The 20,531-nt window shown below is 34.8% G+C and overlaps 1 protein-coding gene across 4 annotated transcripts in view; it reads left to right on the forward strand.

The window, feature by feature from the left end:
- JMJD1C (jumonji domain containing 1C) overlaps positions 1-20,531 on the forward strand; it is a 325,593-nt gene that overhangs the window by 237,640 nt on the left and 67,422 nt on the right. For all 4 annotated transcript variants that reach the window (XM_081824178.1, XM_031029861.2, XM_081824176.1 and 1 more), the window contains one exon: positions 2,070-2,183. Coding sequence is in view for 1 of the 4 variants with exons in the window: in XM_031029861.2 (XP_030885721.1) it covers positions 2,070-2,183 (114 nt within the window). In the remaining 3 variants the exon portion in view is untranslated. The remainder of the gene's footprint in view (positions 1-2,069; positions 2,184-20,531) is intronic.

The following is a 20,531-nucleotide window of genomic DNA, read 5'->3' on the forward strand; positions in this document are numbered from 1 at the left end:
CTTAGAACTCTGACCTACCTTAAAAAGCAGAGTTCTGAGAGGATTTCTTCACAAGAACGTTTTTCATATTATAAAATGACTAGGTCTCATAGGATATGCAAACCACCTGTATTATTTGCATAAGAAAGAGGCACTCAGATAGGAGTTTTACTTCTTTTTCAAATCCTACTTAATTGAATTGTACCTTTAGCCACTTAGATAATAGCTTTTGTGGACCTTTTTGTTAACCTTTACAAGTTGACCTGACATGGTACTTACTGTTTGAAAAGAAATAGATCATTTGAATAAAGTTCAGGAATTAAATCAAGTCTTCTTGAAAAGGTGCCAGTGTTTTCTAGTTTACTAAAAACTAAACAAATATATAATATGAAGAATATTACGTATATCATGTCAATCACATACTGGTAGACATTTTAAAGTCTAAATTAGATAAATGATCTTGAAAACTTTAGTCACTTGTTAGGTAAAATAATATTTTATGAAATAATTTTAGGAATTTAGTCTTGGCAAATGGAAAATTCTAGTTTGCAAGAGTTGCAGGAGATAGCTAAGTAATGGGGGAATGTCTGTTTTGAAAATGTAATTTCTCACCCATTAAATAAGAATACTCCTGATACACATGTAGTACTTAAAAGGTTAGCCTTAGGACTAGGGAGGGAGGAACTTACTGTGGTTAGATTTTTCTAGTCATAAATATCGAAAATAAGTGGGGATGTAAGAGAATTTTTTCATGTTATATTAATTTAGGAAAGAAGATACTATTTTTAAGTTCACGGTATTGTATAGAAATAAGGCATGTTTAAAATGCTTCTCTATTCTCATGTGTTTAGCTTTTTCAAAAACACTGTTACAGGCTCCTCAATAAATCGAAAGCTTTAAAAGGAATTTCCTAAATACAGAAATTAACTCCTTAAGAGCCACTCTGCACTAAAGAGCTTGAAAAGTTTTTACCCAGAGTACGTATTAGTTGTGATTAGCAAGATGTTAGATTTCTTTAAGACAATAAGAGAAGGGGGAAACACAATGGCTTTGAATCTCCTGGGGATTTGTACTGTCCCTGCCAAAACAAAAGCTTTGGTTTGTATCCAAATGGTCACACAAGTTGGCTTGTAGCAAGAAAGATTTCTCCGTGTTATATAGGTCATTTATAAACTAAGTTGGTTTTTAATTCCATTTTCCAAGCTTAGATTCTTAAGTTTTTAGAAAAGTACCCGGGACGTGACACTTGCTTTTTATTCAAGCTGCTTCTGCTTCGAAAGTGTGACAGTAATTAAAAACTGCATACATTGTACCTTTGTTTCCTTCCTTCCTCTTCCTCTTCTGCCTCCCTCACTCCCACCCCACCCCAAGATAGGGGTATATAGTCCTTTATGTAAAAGATGAGGGAGTCTTCTTTAAAATAACCAAATGGCCATGGATCCACACCTCCCAGCACCCATTTTTGGTTTGTCTCTTCGTTTGATTTTTAAAGTAGCAGAAATCTGGACTGAAAGGTGGGTTTTGTGTAATACTTCATACCTCCCTCTTTTCCTGTTCCCTTCCCCCATGCTGTTCTTACTGAAGCAGCTGGATTTTTATTTGTGCTTGGGGCAGGGGCGGGGGTGGGTAGTGCACGGGGTGGAGTTAAAAGACCAGATGCATCCTGATCATTTAAAATCCTTGATGTGAATGAGCTAGCAAAAAAGTAATTCTGTGAACTATACCTGCTCTGTTTTTATAAAGATTAATACTTAATAATTTTTTAAAAAAGAGTTGGGGTAAATATGCTCTCCTACCCAGTTGACTTTTTCAGAAACAGTTTCTCTTTTATTATCTTAGAAATTTTTATACACATGTATATTTGATTAAGTCTCTTTTTAAAAATAAACAACTTATAGATCTACTTCATTCCTTTTTAATATAAAATATTGTATGGATAAAAGCATTTAGATTATAATATGAAAATATTAATTGGTATTCTAAAATCTCTATGATAATGACATTTATACATTGTATTCAAATAATACCCTTCGTGTTTGAGTATAAAACCCAGAAAATAACCATTATGAATTTTTTTTTTCTCTTACCAGACTTTCAAACCCCTGGTTGAAAAAAGCATACCCAGTTCAATCACTGCGGTAGAATTCCTTGTAGATAAACAACTGGATTTTTTAACTGAAGATAGTGCCTTTCAGCCCTACCAGGTAAGCAATTTTAGGTTGCTTTTAAAAGTTAGCTAATCTTTAAACTTCAATGACATTCTTTTAAATATTCAGTTCAAGCTAACATCTAGGTGTTCAAGGAACCCAATGCATTCAGTAGATTTTGATTATAGGATAAATGGTTAATTTATCCAATCAACAGATTTATGTACTGAGAACTTTCTATGAACTAGGCAGCATTTTGTTACTGGGAATACACAAGTGAGCAAAATTAAGTAACTGCCATTATAAATACTGTTCATCATTAGGAAATAACTGGTTAGATAATAGTATAAATTACCTTTGTCTCCAGCTCTAAAGGTTAAGAATTGGGTCAATTAATGTAATTAAATGAGATTAGTGTTTATTGTATGCATACAATAATGGTAGTTCTTTTTTATTCTTAAGTGGGAAGTTTCTTTTAGATTGTCATTAATTGTTCATTTTCTAAATTTTAGTTCCCAGATGCAGTTTAAGTACAAATACATTTAATTGGAAAAATATTTTCTAGTAGACTTTCAGATTTAAATCATGTGAAGAAACTCATCAAAAATAGTAGACTAAATGAATTTTTAAATTTCTAGTGAAGTTCTATCAGTTAATTTTTTAAGGTAGAAGTAAAAATGCACAGAAGTTTGTTTTCTTTGTATATTTGGATTTCAGATTGAGTTAAATGTCTTTCATACATTTTTTACTTAAGTGTTTTAAATAATATGGTAATTGCATTGAAAGAAAGAATGAGTGAAATAATTTGACTTTAATGGAGCTGAAAGTCAGCATCCTATTTCATTTCAGAATAGTTACTGTTTTCCGAAAATAAAATATAGAGGCATCGTTTCCATGGAAAGAACAAGAGCTTGAGTTAATGAGCAATGATTTGTTGTGTGTAGACTTACAATACTTAGGGAATTAGAGCAGTTATGTGCCTCTTCTGTTAGATCTATCAAAATGAGATGATAGTTCCCTGAGTTAAATGTTATTTTGAAGTCTACATAGATGTGCTTTTGTCCTTTCACATTATTTTTCTTATTTCATTAAATGGCCTAGTTTTTGTACTGTTAGCTTTTGTTCTTTCTTTACAGTATTTATAGCTAAAAATTCATAGCAAGTCCCAGTTTAATATTGAAGGTGTTGGAGCTTTTCCCTCGGGTTTTGTTTTGTTTTGTTTTTAATTGTGAATGCCATTTAGCTTACTATAGGCCTTATTATAATTTGTTTCATTTCTAACCGTGTTTTAGTGGGAATTAGACTGGGTGAGTCTAGGTAAAATCAAAGGAACCTTCCAACCCTTAATGTTTTAATTTTGTGGTTGCTGATTAGCAGCACTCTGGAAGTTTCAGCTTGGATTTGATTTAGAGAAATGAAATCATTATGTAGAAATTACTTTTAAAAATAAACTCTTTTGCCAGGTGGCCTAAAACTCCACAACATGTTTATTAAAATTATAATGATTGAAAGAATGTGCTAACATTTTATAGGGTATTTTGTTTTGTTTTACATTTTAAGCTTTTAGATTCTGATAGTTCTGTCATTTTATTTAAAAAATAAAGGCACAAGAGCTAAAGTCTTATTTGATTTTTGAATTGTATGATTGTCTTTGTTAGTAAGCCATCTGTATTGTTCAGTTAGTATTAAGCAGGTTGATCTCTGGCCTGAAAACTATTCTATCTTCTAAAGGTGAAGTGATTCTCTTGACATTTTAACCATTTGTCTTTCACAAATGTGAGCTCTCAGTTCTAGAAAATCAGAAGGAATTACACTACCAGCACTTGATTTAGGGAGCCAGCATACCTTAATTTTAGAATTTCTTAGGAGTTTTAAAAGTAATTAGATGGTTTGCAACTGAGCTTTTTAATATGTATTTTAATATAGTTAGTTTCTTATTAAGTTAGAAAAATATAAGGATATTTTCTAATACAGACACCTATAAATAGACACCTATTGTAACATTTTGAATGAAAATGTACTCCAGAGACCTAAGATGGCTCAGTCTAGTTTTTCAAATTTATTTATTTAAATGAGTTTATGAAATACAGCTACATTCTTGATAAAGGAAACAATTTTAGAGTTCATGTAATTAGAGTGGCTTTATCCCAGAATGCTTTTCTCTAACTACTTGTCCAAACAGTACATTAAATTCCTTGGCATCTTAAACATGGCAGCTGTTACTGGCATAGATTTTGTAAATAGTGTCTTGACATATCTCAACTTTAGGGTAACCCTATGTAAGTCAAAGGGAGTTCAGGGAAAATTGAACACATTTTTTAAATGCTCTCCCTGTTTTTTTCACTTCTTTAAATTTCATGAGGCAATTTCTTCTGAATCTAGATGTTAATTATCCTTTGTAGACTTCTTAAGTGTGATGGGGGAAAGCAGCTTTCTTCTTTAGAAATGGCCTTTGTGTATACAGTGATGGGTACACATAACTTTTGTTTTAAAAATTCACACAAATGCTTTACTATGAATCTAAGAAAATGTTTTTGTGGTGGGAATTCCCACCTACCATCTTTCTCCTTGGTTCTCAGCAGTTCTGTAGTAGTATACTCCCTTTAATTTCCTTAATAAAGTTGTACAGCCCTTTTTTTTAATATATCCAAATAGTATAATATTGTTAAGGTAATGGTTAGGAAACCATTGACTCAGGATTAATACAGATCATTTCACTTTTAGGTCACTGCTTTGAATCATACACTTACCTCTGATTTCAATGCATTAAATATCAAATGCCATGTATTAAACTTGATCTGATCACTTTTTTAGGTGGCATGTAGTTGGGAAATTGGGGTGCAATCATCATTGTTACAGTTTTCAGTATTTTGGAAGGAAAGTTGAATGAGGAGAAAAGCCAAACCAACATTTTATAGATAATATAATCAATGTATATTAATTAGGTCACTGAAGCAGCTTGGTATTGTTAATTCTGTTTTTTCCTTCCTTATGCACACAAATGAGTTTCTGCTTCCTCCTTTTAGATTTCCTGATCATGCCTGGCTGTAGTTAACTTTCTTTGAAGTAGAGGGGGAAGGGAAAAGAGAGGAAGTAGGAGGGAACTGCAGATTCTACTATGTCTTTCAACTGACTGGGAAGAAAGAGGGAAAATAAAACAACAAATTATTGATTCTGAAAGGTGGCTTTTATAGTTTGGAGTTTTCTTAATTACTATGATTTTTGTGGTATTGTTTCTTTTCTTTGGAGCATGATTACAGAAATTTTTAAAAAACTTTTCATTAAAACTTGAAGTTTTGATCAAGTTAATACAAAAAACAGTTTGGTAATGAAATATGAACATTGAACTTTTAGCATGATTTTGAAATCATCATGTTCTGAATTTTGGCTTCTGGCCATGCACACACCTGCAGTTTTCAGGTTGGTTGCTTCATAGAGGATATAGAAGAGATTATTATTTCTTACCTGAAAATTGTACATGACTCATATCAACAAATCTGGGTTGGTCTGGCTTGTTAGTCCAGTATTTTCTAGGGATCACAATTCTCTTTGTTTTTAAATATAGTAGAGGGATAATACAAAGGGCACTAGTTTAAAAAACCATTAGAGACTTGAAGCAGAATGTGCTTGTTCAAACTTATGCCTTATGTTTATCTTATTGTATATTAAAATTCATTGTAGTATTGAGATATATTCCCTACTATAAGGTAGAATCATTCTAGACCTGAAGGAATCATCCTTTTTAAAGTTCTGGGTCATAATGAAGTGATACAAGTTTAGAGATAAGACCATTAATTCTACAGTTTCTATCATCATAGAATATAGACATTGAACTGCTTTACTAAATATTAGATATAGTACTCCTGTGCTGTGAATTGCTGGTTGAAGGAAAAGGGAACAGGTGGAACAAACCTGATTATTTTCTTAGTACCTGGGCTAAAAATTGCTTAAAGACTTGAACAGAGAAGAGTCTTAAAATATTTAGTGAATGAGGGCACCTGAGTGGCTCAGTTGTTAAGTGTCTGCCTTCAGCTCAGGTCATGATCCCAGGGTCCTGGGATTGAGCCCCCGCATCGGGCTCCCTGCTCCGCGGGAAGCCTGCTTTTCCCTCTCCCACTCCTCCTGCTTGTGTTCCCTCTCTCGCTCTGTCTCTCTCTGTCAAATAAATAAATAAAATCTTTTAAAAAAGAGAGGTGTTTTATAGGAATTTATAACAAACCCTGGAAGCATGCCTTTTAGGATATGAGAGTGGAACACACCTATACCCCCAACCCCCAAGAATGAGAGCTTTTGCAGTGTGGTTGAGACAGGGAGGAACAGGCCCAGAGCAAACAAGAGGCGGCTAGAGCTCTTAATTTGTGTTCCATTAATTGTTGACTCACTTGATTCTTCCCCAGAAGGGAGTCTTTAAATGGAAATTTTATGCTTAGACTCTACTTCCCTTTGACTTAGGCTTAAAATTTTTTAATGTCTGACCTTGGAAACATCCCAACTGACTTCATTCATTTAACGTTATTTAAATTCTGTGGTTTCCCTATGCACAGCATCCTGCTAGGTGCTTATTGGTTTAAAAAATTAATATACTAAGTCATAGTACTTATTTTTTCCCAAGGACTTTATAATTCAGAACAAGAACTTATATTTAAAAATAGACTTAATTTAAGGAACCAAAAATACATAGTAAAGAGTAGGAATACGAAGAAAGGAGAAATCAGTAGAGATTGAAATGGTTAAAGTCTCATGAAGGAGGTAGAACTTGAATGGGATTCAAACATTTAAATGGAGATGAAAGTGAAAGAGTAATGTCGGACATTTGGCAGGAAGGTTGGCATGATCACTGAGGAACAGAGGTATATTAAGAAATAGAATATCAGCTAGAGAAGAGAGTTCAACTTTGAATAGTAGACTCCATACTACATAAATAAGTATTATGGGGTCAGATAAAAGAGGAAAAGGATTGCTAAGTACAGTTATTAAGTGAATTTTTTATCTTGTAGGCCAAATGAATCATTGGAAAATTTGAAGCAAGAAAATAACAAAATTTCTACATAACAGTGGAATCTGATTATTATAATACATGAGAAGCAACTAATTGATTGGGTCTTCATTCACTAGAGTCTTTTGTTCTAAGAGAGAATCAGTATAGCATAATGGTTAAGAATATGAGTTTTGAAGTCAATTCATGCAGACATGGTTTCAAATCCATGCTATTTGCTAGCTATGTGACATTGGGAAAGTCTCAAGCATTCTAAATAAATGGTTTCCTCATGTATAAGATAAAGCTGTTGTCTACCTCAGAGTTGTTAGGAAGATTAAATGAAATACTATATTGAAGAGTTACTAACTATATACACAGCTCAGTAGAAGATACCTATTTAGACAGGTTCTGAATTTCTCTTTTTGTAAATGTTATCTTAAACCTTTTTGGTGGATATTTGAAACTCCTTTCTCTTCCTATCATACATACATAACCATTGGATATTTGTCTTCCACCATCTGCACTTCTTCTAACAATCTGTCTTATTTGTTGTCTCTGGAACTCTTGCCATTTCTTTCTTTCTACAGCTGATTCTAGGTAATTTTTTGCTGTCTATACAAGCCATGGTCAACGCTCCCTCCCCCACCGACCCCTTCAGGGAAATTTATTTAGATAAGATTCAATTGGTGACTTCTTAAATTATTATTTTAAGAAAATGGTATTGGAAAAGATGCAGAACCCTCTCGTGTGATACTACCCTTCAGAAGATTCCTTTACTTTTTTTCCACAGGGAAAGTCAAAGGTTCCATTTGCTGCTGATAGTTCTTTTTATCTTAAAAAGCATAAGTGTTATTCAGCAAGTTACAGAATTATTTTTCTTTATTTGGCTCTGGTGAGAGGCCATGTGGATATAGTACTATGTTTTGGAAGACCTGTAAGCATGGAATAAGAGTTGGACTATATGACCTTTGAACTTGATTCTCAACACTAATAATTCTGTGAACTTGCTCAAGGTGGAAAAACAACCATTTCTGACCAATATTAACCTAAACAAGTTAATCCCTGACTAATTATTTTAGTCTCAGAGATAAGAGACATTCGACCTAACTCTAGGTCTAACTCTCTCAAAAGAGAGAACTAATGAGTCAGGCAGTGCCAGATGCAAATCAAAATTGTACAGGTTTAGAATAACAGAATTGTTTGTATTAATAGTACTTACTGAGAGAGCTCTATTTTTCAATATCTGTTTCTGAATGATATCTTAACAGAAGTTCAACACATTCTCAATTAGTCCTTCAGTTTTTGTATGCATCTTTTTCCATTTCATTTTGCTTTCATATTAGTATTTGATTGAAATATAGAGGTGCCTTGTTGCCATAAAGTCAGTGAAAATGAGAACTGTGAGATTGTGGAATATACACTCTGCCAAGAGTGTAAAAAAATACAGGATCATAGCCATAGCTGTGAACTGACTGTTGGTGGATTATTGGCGTGGTAGGATCAGCATCTGTGGGCAGGCATTGGCCTGGGGGTGGTCTAGAAGATGAGGCCAGAGCAGGAAACTGCTGTTGTGTAGTACTTGGTTTTACTCCAATTCTAGTCAAAAGTGACAGCTTGCAATAGTGGAGCCAAGCTGAAGCCTAGAAAGTAGGATGGACTACAAGAAAAGGGAACCAGTAGTTAAAACAGTCATTGTACTTCCTTATTTAAGTAGGCTTTTTTAAAATTTAAAGTTGGTACATAATGTTTTAATATTTAGTAGTTTTGTGCTACATTCTGTTTAAGTTCTTTTTTTTTATGTCCCACCTACCTGATTTTTATATCACCGTAATTTCAAAAATAGTTATAAAATATGCTTATTAACATTCTACAAATCAGGTATGTTGATTTACCCAAATGCATATCTCCTGGTATTAAAAAGGGAGATCTTCATTTGTAAAAATTGGTTGCAAAACTTGGTGTGTTGAAAATGTATTCATGGAGTCCAGGAACATGTTATTTTGACTGAAATTTGGCCCAAGTATGAGCTGTTCTGCAATATTCAGATTAAAAACATTTATAAGTCACAGTCTGCAATAGTTCTCTCTTGGTCCTAAATCTGCTATGATCATATGCTGAAAAATCTGCCAGTCTCTTTGTAATTTTTTGTGACTGCTGTTATGAATTTAAAGTATGTGAAATTATGCTTGTAGACATCAGATTCAAAAGATTTAAAGCCATCTCAAGTTACCATTGAGAAAGATTTTCTAATTTCTTTCTGCCAATCAAAATAGGTTGATATTATTTATTCCTCTTACCCAATTGCAAGTTCTTACTAAAGCATAGCCATATTATTTTAAAATCTCAAAATTAAAATTTTTATTTCTTAGTGTGTTAATGTTTTATATTTGTAAAGCTTGACAATTTCCAAAATATTTCCATGTGCATTATTTTAGTAAATTCTTGTGTTATCCTTATGAGTAAAACAGATTGTATTATCTTAATTTTTTGTAATGTTTTCAGGGTATATATATTAATTTATTTAATTCACACAAGTCTCTGAGAAGTCTAATTTACAAATGCATAGGTAGCAAAATAGAAACCCACTTAAACTAGCTTAAATAAAAAGGTGGGGGGTGTATTACAAAGATACAACAGGCACTGTCAGGAATAGCTGTAGCAGAAAGTACAGCTGAACCTTATTTGGAATAGAATTAGGAACTAGAAAGTCAGGAACTCAAGTCACATATTCCTTCTTCCCCTCTTGTTCAGTGTCCTTTCTGCAGGTTTCTTCTGCTTACTCATAGGTTTTGCTTCTCATAATACTAGTTTTCATGTGACTTTTGTGTGTCATTGTCGATTCGCCCACCTGCCCCTCCCCTTACAAGAACTTTCAGATCTAATATTTTTGTTTATTTGTAAATGTAGAGATAGAGAGTGCAGGAGAATGAAAGTCTAAAAGTGGAAGATGGAGGAAATATGAGGAAGGGAGAGACAATATATGATAGCAGTCTTTATGGGCAGAAGAAGTGAAGTTTAAGGAAGTTGTGACTTGGCATCTAGGTTCATACAGCTAGTGGAAGCGAGCTAGCATCATTCTTTGTTTGGTATTTTGTTGTTTTTCTTAGAGTTGACATCTTTCCTAAATATAAAATTAAATTTTTCCTTAATTTTATTGCCTACACAATTTCCCTAGACTTTTCTAACACTGGCATCTAGCTGTACTCCAAATCTGTGCATCATTTTCAGACTCAATTTGTTCCATAGGCCGAGAATCCAAACAGATTAAAGACATTTTGCACTCTCCTCATTTTCTCAGATACCTAGTTTTTTTTTGCTGTGCATACAGGTATCCTGAATCCTTGATTTACTCAAGGTTAAAAGTGAAAAGTAATGGAGTCCTTGGGGCACCTGGCTGGCTCAGTGAGTAGAGCATGTGACACTTCGGGGTCATGAGTTCAAAGCCCCATGTTGGGTGTAGAGATTACTTAAAAAAAAAAAAAAAAAGTTTTAACATGGAGTCCTTTTCAGACTCCTGCCAAAAGGATTGTCTCTAAAATCCAACTCTTCTAAGCTTCAGACTAAACACAGAACAGCACTAGCCCTTAGTCAATAAATAATAAGGATTGGGGACTGTTCATTCATATATTTGAGGGCCTTCTGTGTTGTATTCAGGAATACAAATAACTTGCTTTCATAGAGTTTATAATCTAATGGGGGAAGCACACATAAAAAAATGTAAATGTAAATATAGGCAAAATGTAGTCCGTAGCAGACACCAGAGATGTATACAGAATCCACCCTGGTTGTGGGAGAGGTAGAAGGGATGCCCCCATTCTTAGAGTAGGTGACCTCTAAATTGTCTCAGGATGAATGTAAATTAGCTAAGTAAGTAGGACAGCAGGGCTGGATAAGTGCATGAAATCAAGTGGATAAGCAGAACTTGTGTTGGGTTGTCTACTTGCATACCTAACCATACCTTTCCTGTGAAAGTGAACTGATGATGAGAAGGAGCTTTTTTTTAACCATTTTCATTTGGGTAATCCACCTGACTGATCTCAAACTCATTGTCCTCATGGAGTAGAAGAATAATGGATATTTGTTTAAAAAGAATCAAACATTACCATTTTAACCACTTAAATATATACTTCAGTGGCATTAAGTGAATTCACAATGTTGTACAACTATCACCACTAGCCATTTTCAGAACTTTTTCATCACTCCAAACAAACTCCATTCCTTAAACAGTAACTCCCCATTTCCCAGTAACCCCTTCTCCCCAGCCTTTGGTAACCTCTGTTCTGCTTTCTTGGTCTATACTTTGTTTGCCTAGACTAGTTACCTCAGGTAAATGGTATCATAAAATATTTGTCCTTTTGTAATGAACTTGTTCCATTTAATGTTCTTAATGTTTCACTTAATGTTCTTAATGTTGCAGCATGTATCAGAATTTTATCTTTTCTGTGGCCATATAATTCATTGTATGTATATACCACATTCTGTTTTTTCATTCATCTGTTGATGGACATTTAGGACATTTACACCTCTTGGTTATTGTGATTATTGCTGCTGTGAACATTGGTATACAAATATCTGAGTCCGCCTTTCAATTCTTACGGGTATATGCCTAAGAATAGAATGGATGAAGCATTTGAAAATTTATGTTTTACTTTTTGAAGAATGGCCAAACTGTTTTCCACAGCATCTGCACCATTTTATATTCCCACCAACAGTGGTTCCATATCTGTAAGAACACTTGTTATTTTCCATTTTCTTAATAGCTATCCTAATGGGTGTGAAGTTCTTTGCCCATTTTCGAATTTAGTTGTTTGGTTTGTTGTTGAGTCCAGGAGTTCTGTCAATCCTTTATCAGATATAGATGCTTTCCAAATATTTTATCCCATTCTTTGGGTTGTCTTTTCTCTCTCAGTAGTGTTTTTTGATGTACTAAGTTTTTAATTCTGATGAAGTCCGATTTACCTACTTTTTGTTTTGTTGCCTCTGCTTTACTATTTTATCCAAGAAATGTGTACCAACTCCAACATCAGAAAGAATTTCCCCTGAGAGTTTTGTAGTTTTAGTTCTTACCTTTAGGTCTTTGACTCACTTTCAACTAAATTTTTTATAGGACATAAGGTTAAGGTCCAACTTAATTCTTTTGCATGTGGATATCCAAGTTTCCCAGCACCATTTGCTGAAAAGAATTGTCCTTTTCCCACTGAATAGTCTGGGCACCCTTGTTGAAAATCAGTTGACCATTTATTCTAAAATCTCATTTCTGGGCTGTCTGTTCTATTTCCTTAGTGTGTATGTCTGTTGTTATGCTAGTACCACACTATTGATTACTTGGGCTACCACTTTTTTTTTTTTTTCACTTTTCTTCAACTGTATAATTTGTCTAAATGATTGTTAACCCTAAAGATAAATCATATTTAAAGTATACTTTTCTGCCTAACTGTTGAAATTTTCTGACGCACCTGATCAGTCTTTTTGGACTGTAACTCCTGTCATGTAAATTATTAGACATGGACTTTATTAGACATGTAGAGAAAGTATGTTTTTAAGATTCAAGGAAAAAAGATCAGTGATGGATGAACTATGTAAGATATAGTTATTTATTCATTGCTGTGTGCCAGTCACTTTGCTAAGTACTAGGAATTTAAAGACAGAAAAAATACTTGGTTCTTTTTTCAGGTCAGGGGGAGAGACATAATTACAGTAACATGCTGAAATTCCTAAAATTGAGATATGTTCATAGTGTTCTGTGCTGAGGACTCAACTGATGCAGTAAATACAAGATATTTGCCTGTTTCTTTTTCTTAGTTTTTTTTCTTAGAAGACCAGGGTTTAGGAGATGGGAAAGAGATAAGGAAGGCTAATAGTATTTCTCAACAGAGTACTGTAGTAGGATTCTCTAGCAGAACAAAACCAGTAAGAGTGTGTGTGTATGTGCATGTGTGCACACATGCATGCTCCAAGAAGGAGGTGGAGGGAGGAGTTTTAAGGAATTGACTCATGTGATTGTGGGGACTGGCAAGTCTGAAATCCACAGGGCAGGCCAGCAATCTGGAAGTTCTGGCAAGAGTTGCTTTTGAGTCTAAAGACAGTCTGGAGGTAGAATTCTTTTCTCTTTGGAGAACATCATTCTTTTTTCTTAAGGCATTCAACTGATTGGATCGGGCCCACATATATTATGGAGGGTAGTCTGCTTTACTCAAAGTCTACTGAATGAAACATTAATCACATCTGAAAAATACCTTCATAGCAACATCTAGACTGATGTTTGACCAAACAGCTGGGCACTAGAGCCTAGCCAAAGTAACACACAAAATTACCAGTCACGGGCATTACTGATATTTGATTGTTTGCTTTGTAGTGAATTGTAGGATGGTAGGCATCTCTGGCTTCCACACAGTTAAGTGTCTTTACTACCTCTTCCCAGTTGTTATGCTAATGGAAGAAAAACATTTCCTTCCCTCCTCTTTATTTAGAGCTATTGGGCTGTAGATTAAGACAAATGGAAAATTTAGAAAATGGCCTAAATGTGAGAAAGTATCATTCCTTTCTGAATGTTACCATAGTTCTGCTTCTTCTTGAGTCTCGAGAGTATGAAGTTTTCTGGTGGCTATGACTTGTTCCCTACCAATCCAGTTTCATTCCAGATCACATTCTGACATCACTCACATTCTCTGAGACATAGTTTTTTGATAAAGATTATTAATCATAATGTGTAATATTTTTCCATCAGATTTGCAGTTAAATAAGGATACCTATATATATCTCAAGTATATAGGTGATGTAAAATAAAGAATCCAGTGTTCTTCTAGATATTCTTTGCTTGAGAGTCAGGTACTCTACACGGCAATAACATGTTATTGTTCCCAATTAATAACCCTTCACCCCTTTGCCATTTATGGAATAGCTATTTCTGGAAATAGAAAATTCTATAAAACAGGGAAAATAAAAAATCTAGATAGGTAAGGCCTCTTCATGCATGTATAGACTTCAGACTTACAGCCTTTCAGACATTATCCAATATGTGGACTTCAAAAACACAATACCTCAGAAGGATTTCTTTTTTTTTTTTTTAAGATTTTATTTATTTGACAGAGAGAGACACAGCGAGAGAGAGAACACAAGCAGGGGGAGTGGGAGAGGGAGAAGCAGGCTCCCCGCTGAGCAGGGAGCCCGATGGCGGGCTCAATCCCAGGTCCCTGGGATCATGACCTGAGCCGAAGGCAGACATTTAAGGGCTGAGCCACCCAGGCACCCCAGAAGGATTTCTTTTTTAAGATTTTATTTTTGGGGCACCTGGGTAGCTCAGTCAGTTAAGCGTGGACTCTTTTGATTTTGGTTCAGGTCATGATCTCAGGGTCATGATATGGAGCCCCATGTCAGGCTCCATGCTCACCACAGAGTCTGCTTGGGATTCTCCCTCTCCCCCTTCCCCCGCTTGTGTTCTCCTTCTCTTTCTCTCTCTCTCTCTCAAATAAATAAATAAATACTTTTTTAAAAAAGATTCTTTTTAAAAATAATTTCTGCACCCAACATGGGGCTTGAACTCACAGCCCCAAGATCAAGAGGCATATGCTCTACTGACTGAGCCAGTCAGGTGCCCCCAGAAAGATGGTTTTTAATCTTTTTTCTCCCACATCCACTTCTGTTTTCAAGGAATTAAGCTCCATCACATACTAATGATTCCTTCCAATGCTTAACAAAGCTCATTGTTGAAAATTTTTCTTAATGTTTACTGTACATGTGTTATATCAGTCAAGCAAATTCGCGTTAGTTGGTATCATCTGACTGGCATATTGTTGTGTTGTGGAATATTATGAGACTCTGCTTTGGCCAAAAGTGTAGTTAAATAATGATGTGTTCACTACCAGCACGGTAAAGGAGTCGGTAGAACGACTGGTTTGTTTTTATTGGTCTGGATCACTTCCAGGGTATCCCTTTCCCATTTTCTCTTATTCACAGATAGACATAAGTATACATTATTTGTACTGAATTTTTTATGAATGCGGTTTGGATGATGGCACAACTTGGGTAACTGCCTTTTGCCCCAAAACTCCATGAACTTTACAGTATCTGATTTAGTGCCAGTATTACTAAAATCAGAAATAGTTCACAAATGAATCAAATTTAAAAGTAAAGAAGAATCAAAATCAGCATCCAACAGTTAAATGAGTTACCAAAGTGTTTGAAATTCTCTTTTAAGATACATAGTCATTTGCATACATTCACATATATAAAATGTATCTTATTATGGAATTTTGGCTCTTTTGAGGGGAGGAAAAAGTTTACATCTATTAAAGTATCAGACTTTGGTAGTAGCACAACAGGCCAATTTGGACTCAGAGCCTAACTCTGCTGCTTATTCTGAAACGTTGGGCAAGGCATATAACCACTTCAGTTTATTTTTCATATATAAAATTAGGTATGTAATACCTGCCTCATGATAGTGTTGCCATTGTCTATGAGATAAAAGAAGAACATTATGCCCTATAAAATTTGGGTGATAAAGAGAATAAATGTGGTAGGAGTTCAAAAATAAATAGGTCTAGTTGGGTAAATCTCAGTTCATGATATGTGTACTTTCAAGAAGCCCATTAGAAGTAACTTTTTCAAACCCTAAGCAGACAAAATAGATCTTATTCACAGACTTTTACCACTTTACCAGTGGGTTGCATATTTTGTGAATTTCCTGTATTCTAGTTTTCTCTTCATTTTTTTCCAGCCAAGATACTTCTCCTGTGGTATATTATTTCAGCCATTCTTACCAGCACCTTAACTCCCTTATGCCTTTGTCTTTCTGCCACATCTGCCTTTTAAATTTCTTAACCTAGAAGGAACAGTTCTATTATTTATCTTCTCCATTTTTTATACCCGAAAAATGCACTGCCCATTACTGGTAGCTACTAGTCACATGGGGCTATTTTAAGTAAAAGTAAATTTAAAAGTTCATCAGTCAGACTAGCCACATTTCAAGTATTCAAATAGCCATATGTGGGGACAGTGCAAATATATAACATTTCCATTATTACAGAAATTCTTTGGGAAAGCCTTGCCCCAAATGCTTAAAAACTTTTAAGACTAAAAAGCAGGAGAAAATTATACCCAAGTATTTTGGTGTCATTGTATTGTCTCTGATCTCAGCTGATCCTTTAGTACCAGTTGGCATCCTTTTCTATGCTCCTTGAGTTTTCATTTCCTGAAACAGTTATTTTAAATTATCACTATTCTACTCAGCTTCCTCCGTTTCTCTTAGTAGAAGACCTTTCTCCTGCAGCACAATGGAAATGGAGGTTAGAAGCAGGAACCCCCTTAACTTCCTGTCCTTAAACCTGTTTTTGCACCTCTCCTTACCTCCTTTTCTCTTGTCTCAGAGATGTGTTCCTTTTTTCAGTTTCCTGATTCAGTTTTACAAATATTTATTGGGCACCTGCTATGTCCCAGATACTATTTCTGGTAGTTAAGGTACAACCATGAACAAAACAAAACAAAATTCCTTGCCTTCATACAGCTTACCTTGTAGTGAGAAGAGATAGCAAGCAAAGTAACTATTCTGGTGTATTAAAAGACTGTAAGTGCTATGGAGAAAAATAAAACCTGATAGAAAGTGTTAGCTGGAACAGAAAAATAGAAAGAGCCTAAAATGAAAGCATTCATAGAATAGCAAGAAGACAACTATATAGAGATTAGTAGGAAATGAAATAAGAAAGGTAGATAATGACTGTGTTTTTTGTTCCGGTTAAAACTGAAGTGGAAGCCTTTGGAGGTTTTTGAGCAGAAGTGTGATGTGATAAAACTTTTTTCCCCCGATAGTTTAAAACATACAGACATAGAATAGTAAAATGAATTCCCATGTACCTGTCATCCAGCTTTAACAATTACCAGTTCATGGCCAAAATCATTTCTTCTCACTGTTCCTCGTGTATTATTTAATTTTTTAAAATTTTTTTAAAAGATTTTATTTATTTGTCAGAGAGAGAGGGAACACAAACAAGCAGGGGGAGCAGCAGGCAGAGGGATAAGCAGGCTCCCAACTGAGCAGGGAGCCCGATGCGGGGCTCGATTCCAGGACCCCTAGGATCATGACCTAAGCCAAAGGCAGACGCTTAACCAATGGAGCCACCCAGGCATCCCTCCTCATGTATTATTTTAAAGCAAATTCCATATATCATGTTATTCATCCTTAAATGTGTGTGTACATATGTAAATTAAAAAGTATTCACATATAGTGAATTCTAATTATTCATAGTAATGTTCTAAAAACTTACAAGTTCTCAGTAATATCAGGAATGATAGAATATCATGTTGTATATATAAATAAATATAAATAGTGGTCCCAGTAGATGTCATTGAGCAGATAAAACCCATGTGTTCTACTGCCTGCTGTACTAAGTTTCAGCACTCAGCTCTTGTCATTCTTCCCAATCCTTCTGTATGCTGGCTAATGGCATGACCATGCTTTGTCAGTCAAATAGACACCTGGGAACGTTTTAGGTTCCTCATTGGCGATTTTATATTGGCCTCCAAAAATTGCTGATTCTGCCTTCTTAGTCACTATGTGCATCCTGTCCTCCTCATCTTAATTGTAAAGTTTTCATTCTCACCTAGCTAGACTATTACAATCTCTCCAAATAGAGTGGTTAAGTCTTCCTACTTGCCTAATTTCCTGTCCTCAGTCCATACCAGTGTACTTACACTTCTCCACATATGTCATGTTGTTTCGTCTGTCTGTGTCTGCACCTTCATTTCCCTCTGTTTTGAAAGTCCTTCTTTTCTGGGCACCTGGGTGATTCAGTCTGTTAAGCCTCTGACCCTTGATTTCAGCTCAGGTCATGATCTCAGGGTTTTGAGATTGAGGCCCCCCCCTGCCCCCAGGTCAGGGTCCTTGTTGAACGTGGAGCCTGCTTAAGATTCTCTGTCCCTCTCCCTTTGCTCCTTCCCCCTATTGCCTCCCCTCCCCTGCTCTCGCTCGCTCTCTCAGGAAAAAAAAAATAAATTTATTTTTAGAAGTCCTTCTTTTCTGATCTCCCATAACATGGCAGGTGTCCTTGAATCTTTGAAGTTCCAACTCAAAAATTTTTGAAGTTCTAGGTATCCACGCTTTTCTCAAGTCCCAGCTCTTGTGTGATACCTTTCCCAATAAACCTAACTAGATTATCTTTCCCACAGTCTTTGTCTCACCTTTCTACCCTATGTAAAACTCTGTTTTAACTTGTATTGCAGTGAATTGTGTGTTAATCTCTGTTCCAACAGGCCATTAAGATCCTCGAGGGTGTAAACTCTTATATGTATTGCCAATCTCTTGGCACAGAAATAGACACCTGGTGTCCAAAATCTTACTGAATGAAATAGATTCCCTAACATATTTTACTCATAAGGGAGCCTCTTAGTCCCACACCAAGAAACTATTTCAAACATAATTGCATCAAGCTGTCTAAGCTGGTTCCCCTTTTCACAGCATATGAGAAGCCAAATGTGGGATGATGGTAGATTGGGAACTTGATAGCACGAGAGGAGGATACAAAAGAAACTAAAAAGTAGTTACAACTCAAATTTTGTCTTTATGGGCTGCATTGGTATAGAGGCAACAACACTTTATATCAGTTAATAATTATGATTGAGTCAGAATAATCAATGATGGTGATAACCATGAGTATTGATGAAAAGCTTAAATTGTTAGTATGTTATTTAGTGAATGAACTCTAGAAATTCATTCAGAATTAGTAGTATATTGATAAATTTTCTTATTTCTATAAGTTACTTTTTAAAACTTCCTTTTTTGTAGACAAACTGTTGAATGTTTAACACACGTCGTTCAGTGTATGTTCTCTTCCCTTTTCTAATTAGTTTTTCTAGATGAGCTAAACAATGATTGGAAATCATTCTGAAGTTAATTGTGCCATATTGTCTTCCTTAACAGTACTAGGTAATTAAGATGTTCTTGTGTTAGGATACTTTGGAGCTGTAGTTTTAACTTCTTCCTTTTTTCTGAATAACTTAACGCATTTCTCATATATTTGTATTTACTCTACTAGATGCTAATGAAGTGAACAGATGGGTCAGATGATAAAAGACTAAATCCTACTTGGCAGATCCAAGTCTGTCAAGTTACAAGTTTTGTTGATTATATCAGTTTGCACTGGATTTCTGAGAAGAGAAGTAGAGTAGAGTAGTTCTTCAGGTTTATAGTTTATCATATTCATAGCTGGAAATAGTAGAAATTGAATAGTGAAAGTCAGCTCCAAATAGTGTGTGGTATGGTATTAATTTTGAAATTACATCCTTTGTATTTTACGCTTCTTAAATATTTTATTAAAGTTAATGTTTGCTCTGTATAATTAGTATAGTCATTGGCACAACTGTATGTATACTCCAGCTTAGTATTAGTTTGTACCTAGGAATTATTTTTAGTAGAACACTTATTTAAAAATATTATGCAAGCATACAGTTTTATTTCCTCCTTAGGTTGAAATCCTTGTCTTCCCAGGAAGGAAGAATACAAGGTAGAGTGAGACTACCATAGGTGGAGTGCTCATTCAGGACAAGGAAGTTGGGGTTTTTTTGTTTTGTTTTATTTTTTTAAACATGGGCTGTTCTGAAAGAATATTTTCAGTTGCAACTTTGGAAAACATTAAACAGTTCCTAGGCCTTCCTGAGTTTGTTCAGTTGTAAGTTTGAGGAAGCTGCAGTTAGTAAATTGTGGTTGGCAGATGCTGTAAGCAGGTGACTCAGTAGGTTGAACTCATGATGACTCAACTGCGTAAAAACCATGCTGATAAATAGCTTGAAAGAAAAATTGCCTTCCAAACTTTTGAACTGCCATAAAAAGTTCAAAACTATTATTAAAGGTATCACAAAGAATATTAACATGTGGCTTTAGAAGGAAACACATTTTCCTTCAAGTAGTTTTAAGAGTTTTATTGTTCTGATTTTTGCTCTGTAGTAAATCTGAAAGGACCTTACACCAATGACACTTATTAGCAAGTTGTAGTTGAAAATGCAGAAATCTTGCAGGTCTGCATAAAGTTTATGCAAGAGAATATTTCTTTGAAAGGTCGGTTTCAGCTGGGAGATTAGCAGAGAAACCCAAATGGTAGTTGCTGTTGTTGTTGTTTAATTTTATTTTTAAGAAATCTCTACATCCAGTGTGAGGCTTGAACTCATTACCTTGAGATCTAGAATCGCATGCTCCACCAACTGAACCAAGCAGGCACCCCTTTTAATTAATACAATAAAAATAATTTAGTTAGCTTTTTTATTTAACATTGATATAATTGAACAAATAAAGCAAGATATGTAATCATTTTCTTATGTTTTGATGTAATAGGACATGTATATTAATATAGTATATCCCATTTCTAAAATGCTTTTGGATGACTTGATAAATTAATTATATCTGGTAAATCATATTCTGTTTGTGATATCCATTCCAAAAC

Source organism: Leptonychotes weddellii, chromosome 6 (assembly GCF_054177405.1).
Source record: "Leptonychotes weddellii isolate Sample4059 chromosome 6, ASM5417740v2, whole genome shotgun sequence".
Taxonomy (NCBI): domain Eukaryota; kingdom Metazoa; phylum Chordata; class Mammalia; order Carnivora; family Phocidae; genus Leptonychotes; species Leptonychotes weddellii.